Source organism: Podarcis gaigeae (genome assembly GCF_964106915.1).
Source record: "Podarcis gaigeae genome assembly, chromosome: 12".
Classification (NCBI taxonomy): domain Eukaryota; kingdom Metazoa; phylum Chordata; class Lepidosauria; order Squamata; family Lacertidae; genus Podarcis; species Podarcis gaigeae.
In genome coordinates, this window is record NC_139688.1 from 21,057,658 (window position 1) to 21,071,053 (window position 13,396).

Consider the following 13,396-nt stretch of genomic DNA (forward strand, 5'->3'; position numbering starts at 1 on the left):
AGAATGCAAAGCTGAAAATGGATGAGCTTCAGCTAAAATATTACGTTCATTTTTCACATGGTCTAGTAGTCCTTCCCCTGCCCACCCCCCTAATATTCTTAAGAGGGTCTCTTAACCAGTCTTAAGAGAGTAGCTGGAAGTGGGGAGGCAGAAAAAGGTCCTCCTTTCCTTCCATTCTGCAGTTTTAATCTGAAATCTTAGGTGCACTACTGCACCCAGAGCTCAGAAACTGCCCACACTAATGAAATTCCCTGTTGCAAAATGCACCTAGAACAATGGGAGTTTTGAACAGTGAGTCCAACCCCCTGCAGTCAGGAATCTCAACTATAGCATCTGTTACGGATGGCCATCAAACCTCTGCTTAAAAACCTCCAAGGAAGGAGAGTCCACCACCTTCCGAGGGAGTTCATTCCACCGTTGAACAGCTCTTGCCATCAAAAAGTTCTTTCTCATGTTTAGTCAAAATCTTGAATCCATTGGTTTGAGTCCTAACCTACAAGCTTGCTCCATCTTCCTTGTGACGGCCCTTGAGATAGATGAAGATGGCTATCATATTGTCGCTCAATCTCCTCTTTTCGAGGCTAAACATATGTATAGTACAAAGTTGTATTTAATTGTACATTTTAAATTTCTCTGTTTTGTAGGCTGGCAACCAGACAGCTACCGTAATTGCATTGTGTTCAATGAGAGATTTCAACTTGTCTCAAGAAACTTGTCAGTTGGCAATCAGAGATGTTGGCGGCCTTGAAGTGCTGATTAATTTGCTTGATACCGAAGAAATCAAATGTAAGGTGAGTTAAACTGTCAGATTGAATTGGGCTTTATATGGATTCTAGAAGCTGTCATCCAGCAATTGTATTTTTACTTCCAGGGCAGATACTTCCCAATTAGCACTGGGTATCTTACTCCTTAGGGACGCAGGTGGCGCTTTGGGTTAAAGCCTCAGCGCCTAGGACTTGCCGATCGAAAGGTCGGCGGTTCGAATCCCTGCGGCGGGGTGCGCTCCCGCTGCTCGGTCCCAGCGCCTGCCAACCTAGCAGTTCGAAAGCACCTCCGGGTGCAAGTAGATAAATAGGGACCGCTTACCAGCGGGAAGGTAAACGGCGTTTCCGTGTGCGGCTCTGGCTCACCAGAGCAGCGATGTCACGCTGGCCACGTGACCCGGAAGTGTCTCCGGACAGCGCTGGCCCCTGGCCTCTTAAGTGAGATGGGCGCACAAACCCAGAGTCTGTCAAGACTGGCCCGTACGGGCAGAGGTACCTTTACCTTTACCTTTTATCTTACTCCTTAATGCAACTACAGCTTAGTATTGTCCGTAATATAATATGAAAATAAAACGACTCTGAACTTCAGAGCCGTTCATTCTCCCTCAAAATTCTTTCTAGCGTTTATGAAGTTGCTCTCCTTTCAGAATGAAAAGTAAGAAACTGGGATGCTAACCACAGTTAACCGTAGCTTAGCTCAGCTGAAACTCAAAAAAAGATGGTGGAATGGTAGGTTTCTGTTGTGTAGACATCTTCCTTTCAGCAACACAAGACTGCTAAGGCACTTGTTTAGTGAGTGTTCATTCTGGTTTGGTTTGCAGCAAGGTTAGATGACATTGTGTCAAAGGAAGTGTTATCCCACACTTTCTAATGCCTTTTTCCTGCTACTTTCCTTATCACAAGTCAGAAGGCAATTGCTGCTTAGCCCTGCTTTCCCCATCCATTCTGGGGACAATCTCATAAGAGAGCAGTCTCACTATCCCACATGATTTTACCTTTTTGCATTCAGCTGTCTACCCTCCCACATCACGACATTCTACATCAAGATGTACAACAGTCCGTACGGTATTTTAGCGTATGTTACTTGAATAATCAAACTCTATATCCACGTTAAACAATCTTGTGTAATTTCTTCTCTGATTAGATTGGCTCATTAAAAATCCTGAAGGAAATTAGCCAAAATCCACAAATCAGACGTACAATTGCTGATCTTGGAGGGTTACAGATCATGGTTAAGATACTTGATTCTCTAGACCAAGATCTGAAATGTTTGGCAGCTGAAACCATAGCTAATGTGGCCAGATTCAAGAGGGCCCGAAGAACAGTCCGGCAGCATGGTGGAATCAAGAGACTAGTAAGTAGACCTGATAAACAACAATCAATCTTGGCATCACAGTTTTCATCTTCACTTTATCTTCTTTTGTTGTTTTGATAGCAGGTAGTCATTTCTGCAACATCATCTTTGCTTCAGTTGCTCCAACCCAGAAATCAATGTTGTGGTAGCTTCTATTCCTTTGCACATGCCAATCCTTTCATTGGAAAGTTTATAGTATAACTTATAACCTGCCTTATTTAAAGAAACAAAATACTCAAGGCAGTGTCTTCAGTAAACACTCTGAAACAACACACTAAAATTGTAATCACAGCATGATTTTAAAATTCAAAAATAAAAAAAACCAATTTAAACTAACAGGAAAGGATGGTCAGAATTTATATAAGTTCAAATGTACCAATGAATGTCAAATGCCTTACAAGCTAAAGTTATCATTATTTGCACCACAAAGCTAAGATATGGACAAAGTTTCTTAGGGAAGGAATTCCAGAGGCTTGGACTAAGCATTTTAAAGGCCATGTTGGCCACAGGCAGCCACGAAACACACCTCTCAGAAGATGCATGCAAAAAAGGCTTTGCCACAGAATCTCAGCAGGGATTCATGGTAGTGGAAGTATGGCAGTCTTCAGATGCTTTAATGTTTTAGACAACTTCTTGAATTGGGCCCAGAAGCTAACGTCAGTGAGAGAACAGGTGTAATCTCTTTCTTTCACTCACCTTCAGTACATCAGTTACAGCCAGATGTGTCTTATGCACAATGCTGCTCTCTGGTATGGGCACACTACATTTGCCTTTATTGCTGACATTCACTAAAGACAATAAGCAATCTGTCTTTTTCTATCAGGTTGGGCTATTGGACTGCTCATCAATGGGATCATCAAGTCTCACTCCACTCCAGGGAAAAGAGATTGAAGTGGCACGATGTGGAGCTTTGGCACTCTGGAGCTGTAGCAAAAGTTCCAGGAATAAAGAAGCAATACGTAAAGCCGGAGGCATCCCCCTGCTGGCTCAGTTACTGAAGTCCCCCCATTCAAATATGTTAATACCCGTAGTAGGAACTTTGCAAGAGTGTGCATCTGAGGTAAGCATCTGAGCTTTTCTGCAGGTGGAAATAGAGCAGAATCTGAGATCTAGCAAAAAGTGTACAAATGCTTTAAAACTGTGGTTTTTTTAAAAGCACTACGAATGATATGTAACAAATATCCCACCAAATATTGAATGAATTCAGTTAATAAAATAGCTCTTAACTCAGGTTCAATCAGTAATATTTTTTAACATCTTAATGAATAAAAATGTGACTCCATCGATGGCTACAATTAAACATCACACAATACAAATGAAAATAGCATCTTCTGCCAATAGTCAAAGGGACACCTTATCTTATATCCCATACTGAGTTGGACATTTGGTCCACCTAGCTCAGTAGTATCTACATTAATGACAGCACGTCTCTGGGATTTCAGACAAGACTCTTCTAGCTTTACCTAGAGACTGAGCATTGGACCTTTGGCATGTAAAACATGTGCTCCAACACTGACCTATGGCAAAAGCTCAAATTACAATGAAAAAACCCTTATACACTTTTGAGTATGCCTGCATTTTTTATATTTAGCAACAGGTTGTATAACCATGCAAAAGTCCCCTGTTACCTGTTGCTAGATCAAGCACTCTTAACACACCAGCTTCTAGATCCATCTTCCTTCTAAGAAGCACCTGAACAGGTAGATTGATGTTACAGGTAGATTGACAGAATAATTCATCTGCAACAAAAGTTAAGTACTTTTCTAACTGGTTTAAATGGGAGTGCTAAACAGCATAATGAAACGTATCCCATTGACCATCATAAAATGACTTGACTTGAGTGAGACTTAAAAGTACTTAATCTTGGAAGCATGTCCAAGGTATGAAATACTGTACTGAAGTAGTTTCTTATAGTTTTCATCTTAATTATTTGTTTTCTTCTACGACAAATGTTAAGATCAAACAAGGAGAAAACAGTGTTTAACATTTTTATCTAGAGACGCATAACCTAGAATTATAATATCACAGGACAAATTATCTTCTGTTTATGAAGCTTAGGATCTTTGCTATAGAACTATGTGGTGGATTATTCTAATCGGAGTCTCAGGACCACTTAGTATCTTGGTATATTTATGTCCATGGTGTGTGCTGCCATACTTGAAACAACAATTTTATTGTAAAAAAGCTAGAGAGCGTTCCTTGTAAAGGTTCTGCATAAATATGGTTTGGGTCATCAAGGTTCTACTATCGTGTTTTGCATTTTGAATAATAGCAATTTATCTGTTAATACATCTCTTAACTTAATACATAAAACTTGCCTTTGTAGCCAAGCTACAGGCTCGCAATTAAAAATGAGAAGATGATAGAGAATCTTGTGAAAAATCTGAACAGTGACAATGAAGAACTTCAAATGCATTGTGCCAGTGCTATTTTTAAGGTAAGGGATTCTTCCAAGCCAGTTAAGGTTTCCTGCATATTATTTCATCTAGTAATATTGCACAGGTTGGGCAATATTGGAAAGCGAGTTGTATCCTCCTACCCTACCAAGAGGACTGAAAAACTCCATAGTTAACTTGAGTTTATAAGTATGATTATGGTGAAGTAGGCAGACGAGTACTAGAGCAAAAAGTTCCATAAGGAATAGTAAGCAACCCAGTTCGCGACATGTCCATGCCTTGCTTTGTAAGATCCTGCCAACTGTATTGGATGCCTTAGTCAAAATGGCTACAAAGCATATAAAATAAGTACAGCCTTGCAATTTCAACGGTACAGCTAGGAAGGTTACAAAGTCATCCCACCCCCCTTCGTGCCGGGCTGGGGCAGGGTTGGCTGGTGTGGAGCTTCCCTTTCTGTCTACCTGACGTGCAGGCTGGCAGAGGTACCCAAACATGTCAAACATGCTGGTAGAAGTGCTGAAATGGGACTTTTTGGCAGGAGAGAGGGGCAGGACTGAGCTGTTGGTTGTTGTGGTAGCCCTGCTGCTGTCACATGACACCACCGGGTTCTGTTCAGCCCCAGCTGCTGCACCAGTTCCAGACTGGTGCAACAACCAGCCAGCCTCCCATCCTATCCTCTGTGTGCAGCAGGACTGGGACTGCTGTAGTGGTTCCACTGCTATGTAAAAACCCTCTGGGGCAGCCTTTCTCAATCTGTGGATCCCCAGATGTTGTTGAACTACAACTCCCATCACCCCTAGCTAGGAAGGCCAGAGCTCAGGGATGATGGGAGTTGTAGTCCAACAGCATCTGGGAACCCACAGGTTGAGAACCGTTGCTCTCTAGGGTGTGTGTGTTGTTCCCTAATCTGGGACCCTGACGTTTAATGTGTTCAACCTGATTGAAGATCCTGAAATCCTGCTCCATAAGGTGTCTGCTTCAAAGGGGATTCCTCATTGACTTTGTTATTGGAGACAGATCCATCATGGATGCAGGAGCCACCTTTAACAATGAAGTTAGTGGAGAAGTCTTCTGGCACAGGAGCAGCATATTCACACTAGATTGCAAATGAAGCTTTTGACTGGAAAAGGCTTTTGCGGTGCTTGTGAAGCTGTTGATTACATACTAGAGACAAGGCTAAATGGGCCCAAGTTCCATTTAACTTATTATGACTTGAGCACGCAGCATTGCTCTGGATTGCTCTCATTACTTTCTTTCTGTAAGCTTGTTTTATAGGCCTCAGCTATGTACGCTCATACTTTTTCTGGCTTTTCCCCCTTTTACATAGTGTGCTGAAGACCAGGAAACACGTGAGCTCGTTAGGCAGCATGGAGGCCTAAAACCTCTTGCTACATTGCTTGGTAATTCTGGAAACAAAGAACTTCTGGCAGCAGTGACCGGAGCAATCTGGAAATGTGCAATCAGCAAAGAAAACGTGACAAAGTATGGACAACATTTTCACCTTGTCAGCTATATGTATTTAGCATCTTTTCATGTAGAGACAAAGCAAACATCCAAGGAAGACAGATTTAACAGCTCTACGCATGATTAAAAGTCACCTTTTAGATGTTGCAAATGTGCATTCGTGTTCAGAGGTGTACCCTACTATCTTGCACCCTTGGCAAGAAGCTGTATTGGCACCCCCCCAAAAAAATACCCAACCCTTTCACCCTTGGCAAGGTGAAATATACTCAGAGTCGAGAGTGGATTTCATGCTCTTTATTCAGCTCATAGTGGTGAGGAGGAATGAAAGTCCCCCAAAGTATCTGCTTTATATACATTATTTACACAATGGGCTGCACGTGATTGGCTAATTCTGGAATTCTCCTGTAGGCCAATCAGGTTGTGGATTCACTTCTATCTGGAGCTGGATTGGGTGGCTCCTGCAGACCAATCATACTGCTGCATTGTTCTAGGACCAATCAGACTGCTGCATTTTGGATCCTATTCAACTCAGTACATAACACAAGGTGTATCAGCACCTCCAAAGCTGGGAGAAACCATAGACAAGAAACTCAAAAAGATTGCTTTTCGTTGCCTTTCATGCTGTGCCAGTGACCTTCTCTGCTCTGCTCCACTGCCCCGCCTCCGCTTCCGTTGGTCTGCCTGCCTGCCTGCCTTTCTGCTTGCTGCTTTTCCTTCTGTCTCCTTCCTCCATCCCTTCCTTTATCCTCCCCCTGCCACTCTTGCCCACTCTCTCTGCCTTTCTTCCCTCCGAACCCCTCTGCGTGCTCCACTCACCACCAGCCAACTAGGGAGGGTTCTTTTAATGACCAAATACCTCCACCAAGGTGCCCAGGGGAGCCTGCATGCCTTGCCTGGCTGCCCAGAGCAGCAGAGAAGCTGTCCTATTATGTTAAGAGGTGCTGCTAGCTCTCATGAATATAGACATGTATTTTAAAGAATTGTGACAGTGATTTTTGTATTTTATTTAAGGATATTTTTAGCATCCTCTTTTGGTCCCATAGCAGGGTACAAGAGCAAGTAAAAAAAAAAAGCCAACCCATTTTGAAAACTGTCATTCTAAAGAAGCCACCCATGGAACCACCCAGCCACTCATTACTATTTATTAAATTTGTATATTGCCCTATACCCACAGGTCCTTAATTGCAGCAGCGCACTACTAATACTGGCCAAAATGACAGTTGCCAGTTCGAGAGAGAGAGAGGTTTCCATATTTGTAGTGCCACCATACAACATACCCTATCCCATGTACCTCCTCCGGAGATGGGAGAACCTTCTGCTATATCTGTATTATATATAATTCAGCTTCAAATCTCTTTAAGAACTATTTAAAGGATTGTGAGAACTGTAAAAAAGGCTAAGGAATTTCTACTGGAGTTTTCAACACCTTCATCAAACTCAACAGTTCCCTGTGGTTTTGAAGTTAACAATTACAGCTAAACTGATTTTGAATTACCGTATTGGCCTGAATATAAGCCTCACTCTCCCCTCCCCCCCCAAATTCCGACTGTGAAAAGTTAAAGTGCGGCTTAAATTCATGACCTTACAAAAATAGGCCTTTATGATCCCACTGCTGAAGCAGACATACGGTAAAGCAGAACAGGTGTGAGTTCCTGCGGAATTTTAAGGGAGCGGCTTATATTCGGGTATTGTCTTTTTTCTCTCCCCCCCCCCCCGATTTTTAAAGGTGTGGCTTATATTCAGACCAATACGGTACTTTAAATGTGTGGTGCAGATATGCCCTTAAAGCCTAATACATGCACAATGTAACGCCAATGCTTTTTAAAGAGTTCCTGAAATATTGTGTCCAATTTGTGATTTCGGAAGGATTAGCTCCATAAATGTTTTCAGGATAATATTGTCCTGGTGAAGTTAACTCTGATATTTTACTTTACTTTATTTTGTTTTAGATTCCGGGAGTACAAAGCTATAGAAACTTTGGTTGGCCTACTAACAGATCAGCCAGAAGAAGTCCTTGTGAATGTTGTTGGAGCGCTAGGTGAATGTTGCCAAGAACAAGCAAATCGGAGCATTATCCGCAGATGTGGTGGAATCCCGTCCCTTGTCGCTTTACTCACTGGAACCAATCAGGCTCTCCTCGTAAATGTCAACAAAGCAGTGGGATCTTGTGCAACAGAACCTGAAAATATGATGTAAGTAGTAGTAGTGGTGGTAGTTGTAGTGGTTGTTGTTGTTGCTGTTCATTAAATTTATATACCACCATTCATCTGAAGATCTCAGGGCGGTTCCCAAGATAAGAACACAAAAGCACAAAATAAAAGCACAAAAATAAATGGTTAAAACAAAAACAAAATGAAGCAATAACTCCCCTCATCCACAAACACATCTAAAAGACTGTAGAATATTAATCATCCAAAGGCCTGGTTGAAGAGGATCGTTTTTGCCTGGAGCCTAAAAATGTATAATGAAGGCACCAAACAAGAAAAAGTTCCTCATTTTTTTTTTATAAACAAAATGTTATGCATACATTGGAACAGAGGCACCGAGTTGTGTCCAACATTGGTCAGGGGACATGTGTGTGTTTGTGTGATATGTCACGTGCATCACAACATCATGCGACTGTCACGGACGCTATGCAGCATCTCCCAAGGCGGCTGAGCACAGTAGACAAAAAGGGAGGAGGGAGATGGGCGGGCAAGGAAGGACTCCGCCTCTTCTGCCCCCTCAAGATTGGAGGGGCTCAGCCCCATCCCAGCAGACTTAGGGGGGCTGAAGATGCCTCAGCCCTATAGAGCTGGCATCTATGCAATGGAATATCCTGGTTTATCATATTTATTACAGAAATAAAATAATTGGCTGTGAATAAGGCTCCAGTTGTTCAACAATATAGATTCTTTTTTTTTTGTGAAGTCAGTGATGGACATGAAATATACTTACAAGCATAGAATATGTAATATAGTATTTGTAATATTTGGCCGAAATCCAAACAACTTCTTTAGCTTAACCCAGTGTAATAAAAAAAAATGTTGTTTAAATGGAACTCCTAGATGTCATATTACAAACTGCTTTGTAAACTCCCAGTGGAAGAAAGGAGACAACAGCTGTTCAGAGCTGTGACCCACATTTGATGAATCTTTGGGTCTTTGGCCCCTGTGTCCAAACATGCAGTAATGTAACATGGAAGCCAGATTATGTAGAGAGAGACTCTTTTATTGGGAAAGTAATTTTTTCTGAGCTTCGATAGTCCACTTTGTAAATCAGAAGAATTCACTTGCATTCTAATAGTATTTTATATATACACACACCCACATTGTACAAAGATATGCAGGATAACTAAAGAATAATAGTATCTAATATTAAGATAAATATCAGTACCTTCCAACGTTTGGAAAATTGAAGCCCAATAAGCCTACAAAGCTACCTTATAGTGACTCAGACCACTGGTCCATTTAGTGTAGTACAGTCTTCTTCAGTAAGCAGCAGTCCATTTCACCTGAAGATGCCAGAATTTACTGCCTCCAGGCCATATGCTCTACCACCAAGCTGTGGCCTCTGCCCAGGTAATATCTGAATCCTAGCCACCTAAAACTGGACTATAAATTTATGTTTAGAGGTGCTTTTGGGTGAAGTATGTTTGCCAACTTTTCTGCACATCTAGGCTCGAAAAAATAATTTGCATACTTGGAGCTCTAAGAGTGCTTTCCTGAAGTGCTATTTAAACTGAATATTTCAGTAGCTGTACATGGAAACTAAACAAATACCAAACTAATTTTTCTTCCCCCACCCCCCTGCATTGCACACTGTGATCAAGAACTGAAGAGGGCTGGTGTTTTATAAAGAGAACTGTTGATATTTGACTTGCATAATGTAAAGCTTGTACAGTTTGAGGCTCCAGCATTAAAATTTCATGAGAAATGTTCCAGTAAAATGTTCAGGTCGGCCTTTGCTTTGACTCTATATGAGGAAAGTCACAGTTCTCTGCTTATATATCAACAAGGTTGCAAGGAGATAGCTATCTTCTGCTCCTCCTGTTCTGTTTTGCCTAAATCACTTGATATTCATGGAACGGTGCAGTGATTCTGATTGCCTGAAAGGGGCGTTTGTTTCCATGCTTTGGCTGTCACCCAGTGGCAAGATAGTGCAGAAGTGTAAACATGCCATATGTACATGAACAGGGCTAGTCAAGTGGTAGAAAGGGGTGCATAGATTGAATCACTTGCACATCGTGTCTCACAAAGAATTGTAGATGATCGTAGATGATTATTTTTTTAATTAACCTAATAGAGGCAATGCCATAAATCAGCAAATAAATCCAAACAACCAATCGGCAAAAGCAAAACCCCAGGACCGCTCTGCTGCTCAGAGCCTATCGCTCTTCTGACCAGTACGGAGAAGCTTCATACTCAAATGCAGCCAACAAAAGAAACCAAATCAACCTAAATTGATGCCTAAAATTGTGGTCTTTCAAAGCTCGACCTGTTTAAGAGAGAGGAAATCTACTGATAGTTTAGGCAAAAATAAAACTTGGGCCATTTTCCTCTAACTGAATTATGGTTCTGATCTCTCTTCTTTTCACTACAGGAAGCATTCACTGTATTAGCTTGCAGTCCTGAGCCAGAATTTGTTCTTTTCAATAAAATGCAGGTGCTATGTATTAGAAGATTTGATTTATGATCGAGAAAATGAATTTCTTCTGATTCTATCCCTTTTTTTCAGTGCCTTAAAAGGTGTCCCATTTTTAACGTAAACAGGAAGAAAAGTTGCTCAGCCCCAGTATTAACTATGATGCATTAGAAAACGTTAAGGATTTTCAAAAGGTGTTAACATGAGCACTAATGTTTATCTCGTTATCTTCAGATGTCTTGTTTGTAGATACTGGTAACTATAAAACTGAGGGCAATAAAGTCATGTTTCACATTTCAAACTTCAAATTAAATGGTTGTGCCTCCAAACCTTGCTGTATATTCCCTCCCCAATAACACACAAGTGGAAAGGGGGAATTAATAAGAAAAAGCAGAGCAGACAAGATAAGGAAGATAAAACAGGCTCAGTGAACAGGCAGTCTGCAGCATTCTGTAAGGCTTTACCCAGTTTTTGGAATGCAGCAAACTGGAGTGGAGTAAATTTTCTCTTGTGTCAGTTGACTCAATCATGTGTTTTCAGTATAGTAACAGCCTGTGTCCTCTAATGCCCAAAGTTTCAGGGCAAACAGCAAAGGTGAAGTGTGTCACACAGATCACTCCGATTTTACTAAATCATGCTATATCGGCCATCCACAGGGCAATGAAACTAGTTCTGTCATAAATAGTTCTTTGTAGATTAATTTGAATCTGTTCTTGGAAAATTGTTTCCAACTGTAGTTGTGTTGGTGATGTTAGTGATCCTGTACAGTCGTCTTTAATTCTATCGTCCTTTTACATTTTTTGTTAGGTTTTGTATTGCCTTTTATTCAACATCAAACCTAACTATTGGTGTTAGGATTTTGAATCTTATGCACTAAAATGAAAGACCTTTTCTAACCAGCTTGAGCCCCTGATTTACCATACTATTTATCAAAGCCATTTGTAACCATTTTTTTGTTTTGTTTTATGTTTAAAAGAGTTGCATTGTGGTTTTCAAAAAGATGAGATTGTGCTTTGTAAGATTTGGAACCTGTAATCTTACCAAGGAGCACTATATACCATATATATAGTCAGTATAACACTGTTTACATTTGTGTATGTGGTCTCAGTTGGCAGGAGATGCAGTCAGACTTCTCAAGAGCCCTGGCATAGAATGGCGTAACAAAAAAGAATGATAGATATAAGAAACAGATGTTGAGGGTGTGTGCATGTGTCTTTGAGTAAGTCTGAGGCTTGTTTATCCTGGAAATATTCAATATCAAATTATTAGAGCACAGAAATGGCTTGCTGTAGAATAAGATTGTTAACATGTAGAAAGAGAGACTTCATTTAGAACTGCTCTCTTGGCAGTAAAACTGATTTAACCCTGGCAATTCAGGAGATCTTCAAATGGCTTTTTGGTTAAACAAGCAACTGCCCAAACAATAATCAAGGTCTAGCCAATATGTTCCAATATAAATTACACAAGCAATCAATTCTGCCGTGTAGCCAAGATTGGCTTATGTACAGCAGTATTTTAAGAAACCATTAGACGTGCTGTGTTGAATCATATCCTGTCAGGGGCGTTTGGATGAGCCTCAGCCACAGCTAGTCTGCAAAACACAGCAGAAGGCAAAGTCAAATGGAATAATGTCCCCAGGACCTCTGGGTAAACATGTGGTGCCGGAAGACTCCTGAGGAGAATTGTGATCGGAATAGATTCAGCTCTTAAGAAGTACAAATGGCAAGTAAGGAGGTCGGATGAGTCAGATAGACAAATAGATCAGAAGCAGACAAACAGCTTGAACGGGATTCCAGGAAGCAGGGAGGCAGGTAGAGAAACTTACCCCCCCCCAAAAAAAAATCACCCCGTACCTATTAAATATATTACATCAAATATTTGTTTGTTCAAGATGTTAACTCCTGCCTAACCAGGTGGACATGATATTTGTTCCAAAACAGGAAAAATCTTGGAGACTCAAACCAACAGCCCCACAGAAGTAGCAGCTTGGACATGTGATGCAAACTCTTCCTAGGTTTCCCAAGAGTCTTGCTTAGCAGTCCAAGTTATCAACTATAGTAACAACAGCCAGTCGAGCTGATCAGCAGGAAGCAAATCCTTGCTCATAAGCTTGGCTGCCAACACCCAGCAACCCCTAAGGCTTCTCAGAGCCTAGTGAGAGAAGCTTTCATGAGACCCACCTTCATGTGGACCCAGTGAGTTGGTTGCCCTTTCCTAATATCCCCTGTGAAGCACGGCCTCAAGCGAGTTCATTTAATTACAGTCTTCTTAACAGACAGTTCTCCGGATGTCGTAGAAGTGGAAGCCTTCCAACTGGAGAGAAGATGTCTAGGCTGAAGCAATTTCACCAGAAGCTGTGGAGAGAGCCTCTCAGTCTGTATTGGTCAAAACTTGTTCCTGCCAAAAATGAAGGCAAGAAGCATTCTACCTCAAAACAATTCCTCCCATCTCTCTTTTCCTATGTTTACTATAGCAGGAGAAGTAAAACTGGCATTCTTCCAAGGTTGAAGAGCAGTTCCAGAATTCAGCAGCTCTCTGGGAAGAAGCTTTCTTCCTTCTCTCAATGCCCCCCTCCCAATACCAGCAAAAGAAACCTTTCAGAGTTTGCAGAGATTTGGAGCAAAAGAGACATGGACTCTGTTAAGACACAATTGAGCAATGATTACTGAATGGTGGCATAACAAAGCACATTTTTCACATGATCCAAAATACTTATTTGAAATTATGTAAGACATACCAAATTATGAATGTTACGCTTTCAATTTATCCTTTTTTTGTTAATTTGCTTTGCGTAT

The 13,396-nt window shown here is 41.2% G+C and overlaps 1 protein-coding gene across 5 annotated transcripts in view; it reads left to right on the forward strand.

The window, feature by feature from the left end:
- Positions 1 to 13,396, forward strand: part of ODAD2 (outer dynein arm docking complex subunit 2) — a 92,093-nt gene that overhangs the window by 50,672 nt on the left and 28,025 nt on the right. For all 5 annotated transcript variants that reach the window (XM_083704693.1, XM_083704691.1, XM_083704694.1 and 2 more), the window contains 6 exons: positions 645 to 791; positions 1,909 to 2,118; positions 2,942 to 3,178; positions 4,445 to 4,555; positions 5,842 to 5,996; positions 7,928 to 8,170. In XM_083704693.1, coding sequence (XP_083560819.1) covers positions 645 to 791; positions 1,909 to 2,118; positions 2,942 to 3,178; positions 4,445 to 4,555; positions 5,842 to 5,996; positions 7,928 to 8,170 — 1,103 coding nt within the window. The remainder of the gene's footprint in view (positions 1 to 644; positions 792 to 1,908; positions 2,119 to 2,941; positions 3,179 to 4,444; positions 4,556 to 5,841; positions 5,997 to 7,927; positions 8,171 to 13,396) is intronic.